The sequence below is a fragment of the Dermacentor silvarum genome, chromosome 9, assembly GCF_013339745.2.
Source record: "Dermacentor silvarum isolate Dsil-2018 chromosome 9, BIME_Dsil_1.4, whole genome shotgun sequence".
NCBI classification, from domain to species: domain Eukaryota; kingdom Metazoa; phylum Arthropoda; class Arachnida; order Ixodida; family Ixodidae; genus Dermacentor; species Dermacentor silvarum.
This window is the reverse complement of record NC_051162.1, coordinates 77514711-77517413: the sequence shown is the minus strand read 5'-3', so window position 1 is coordinate 77517413 and position 2703 is coordinate 77514711. Positions and strand designations below refer to the sequence as shown.

Genomic DNA, 2703 nt, shown 5'->3' with positions numbered 1-2703 from the left:
AGAATATAAATAAATGGCAAGCTATGAGGTACAGTAAAATTATCAAAACGTGGAACAGATATAGAGAAACGAAAACAACAACGAAAACGATGATTATACAATATCTGGTAGCGTAAAAAAACGCAAGAGAGCTGAAAACGCGAAGAGGACTACAGATACAGACAAGATGTTTCGCAAGTACATATCAGATGAAATGGAAAAAATTATACAATACTAAGCACATAAAAACATGTTCAAGTAAATATTCAAGCGTAATACGTGGGTTATGACAGGTTGACACACTCTAAGAAGGTTAGTAGTGCTGCATGAAATGATGATGATTCCGTAAGCGAGACAATGTTTGAAGGGAGTGAGTTCCATTCGGCAATAGATAAAACTAGAGGCGAATTTTGATAAAGATTAGTCCTGGCAAATATAGGTTTTACTTTATGAATATGGTCTGTGCGCGTCGATATGTGAGCAGCGGGAAGAATATGAGCTCGGGCAAATGGAATGTTGCTGTGGAAAAGGCTATGGAAGAACGACAACCGTGTTAATTTCCTGCGCATGTCAAGAGAAGAGAGATTTAGTGATTTCTTTAAGGCTGACACACTTTGATAGCGAGAGTATGAAGACGAGATGAACCGCGCAGCTTTATTTTGAACTGATTCAAGTAGGTTCGTGAGATTTGAATGATGGGGGTGCCAAATTATGGACGCATATTCTAAAGAGGGCCTGATAAGAGAACTGTATGCGCGAAGCCTGGTATCTGTGTTCGCAAGGTGTAAGTGCCGTTTTAGGTAACCAAGTTTTTTACATGCTTTTGTGGTAATGTGTTCAATGTGTGTATTCCAACTTAGATTGGAAGTAAGCAAGACACCCAAATATTTGATTGAAGATGCTGTGTCAATAGTTATACCACGTATTTTATACTGGACAGAGGTAACTCGAGTAAAGGGAGCAAATTTTACGTGTTTAGTTTTGGCTATGTTGATTTCCATCTGCCATATGTCACACCATTCGGTAAGTTTTGTTAAATCAGACTGCAGCACAGTGATGTCGGCCGGGCAGTTTATTTCATTATACAAGACGCAGTCATCTGCAAAGAGACGTATTTGTATATATATATATATATATATATATATATATATATATATTGTTACGGAGAGTTGGGCAGAAATGACTTTATTTACAGGAGATGGATGATGGTGAGCGCGCAACCAGGCACTTCGTCCTCCTCTTCTTTCCAACTGCTTCTTGTATGCTCGTTACATTCCCCCACAAGCAGACGAAGCCCGTAGGGCGAGTTAGGAGGCATCAGTAGGGTAAAAACGTTTCAGGCGAGCAACATGAGTCACTTGCGTTCTACTTGATCGCCGGCCATTGCCCAGGAGGCGAGCTACCACATAACAAAGTTCACTCAAACGTTCCAGGACAACGTATGGGCCGGAATAGTGGGACAGGAACTTTTGACACAAGGCCCGCTTGCGTTGTGGTGTCCAATGAAGCATCAAGTCGCCTTTGGCGAACGAAACAGGCCCGTGACGCTCGTCGTAACGGTCCTTTGAACGGTGTTGCGAGGCCAAAGTACGAAGGTGGGCTATTCGGCGGGCTTCTTCAGCGAGGCACACAGTCTTTGACACAGAATCATCGTCGTGCAGAATAAAGTTTAAGAAAGTATCGAGAGGGCTGCGCGGTAGCCTTGCATAGAGGAGATAAAATGGGCTGTAGTTCGTGGTTTCATGTTTCGCCGTGTTGTATGCGTAGGTTATGAAGGGCAGCACGTCGTCCCAGTTTTTATGGTTGGAGGAAACATACAGGGCTAGCATGTTGGTCAGTGTTCGGTTCGTCCTTTCAACGAGGCCATTGGTCTGTGGATGATGCGGTGTGGAGTGACGGAACTCAGAAGTGCACAGACGAAGTAGCTCCTCAACGGCGTCCGCAGTGAACTGGCGACCACGGTCACTGATGATAACACGCGGCGGACCATGACGAAGAACTACGGAACGCAGCAGGAAAAGCGCCACACATGCAGCGGTGGAAAAGGGTATGGCTGCAGTTTCTGCGTACCGTGTGAGATGGTCCACGCAAACGATTATCCAACGGTTCTTATTGTTAGATAACGGGAATGGACCCATAAGGTCAATGCCTACTTGCTCGAAAGGTGTACTGGGCGGTGTCAATGGCTGCAGGGGACCTGGTACAGCAGTGGTTGGTCGCTTGTGACGTTGACACGTTTCACAACTAGCGACATAGTGTTTGGTTGTCTGGGACATGTTGGGCCAGTAAAATCGCTCTTGCGTGCGGTATAGCGTTCGCACGAAACCAAAATGACCAGATATCGCATCGTCATGCATGGCGCGTAAGACGTCGGCGCGGAGACTCTCGGGAACAACTAGAAGAAAACGTGCTCCATTCCCGGAGTAATTGTTCTTATACAGCAACTCATCACGAATGGTGAAGCGACCGCTGCCTTGAGCAGTACGAGCGGCGGCAAACAGCGGATCCAGGTTGAGATCATTGCGTTGCTCTCTCTGAAAGTCTGCCGCGTCGGGGAACGTACGAGTAATGGCAGCGAGATAGTCATCAAAATTCTCAGCTTCGCAGTCGGAAGTCGCAAGAGGAATGCGAGAAAGGCAGTCTGCGTCGGCATGACGACGTCCGCTCTTGTATGACACCACGAAGTCATATTCCTGTAGGCGCAGCGCCCAGCGCGCGAGTCGA

At 46.3% G+C, this 2703-nt stretch overlaps 1 protein-coding gene across 1 annotated transcript; it reads right to left on the bottom strand.

Moving 5' to 3' along the window:
• Positions 1–128: 128 nt before the first annotated feature.
• On the bottom strand, positions 129–1059 carry LOC125940153 (uncharacterized). The gene has a single exon (XM_049655893.1). The coding sequence runs from the start codon at positions 978–980 to the stop codon at positions 264–266; it is 717 nt and encodes a 238-aa protein (XP_049511850.1). The 5' UTR covers positions 981–1059; the 3' UTR covers positions 129–263.
• Between the last annotated feature and the right edge of the window lie 1644 nt (positions 1060–2703).

Coding starts and splice junctions, on each gene's coding strand:
- LOC125940153 (XM_049655893.1), bottom strand. CDS start 980: ATGGAAATCAACATAGCCAAAACTAAACACGTAAAATTTGCTCCCTTT.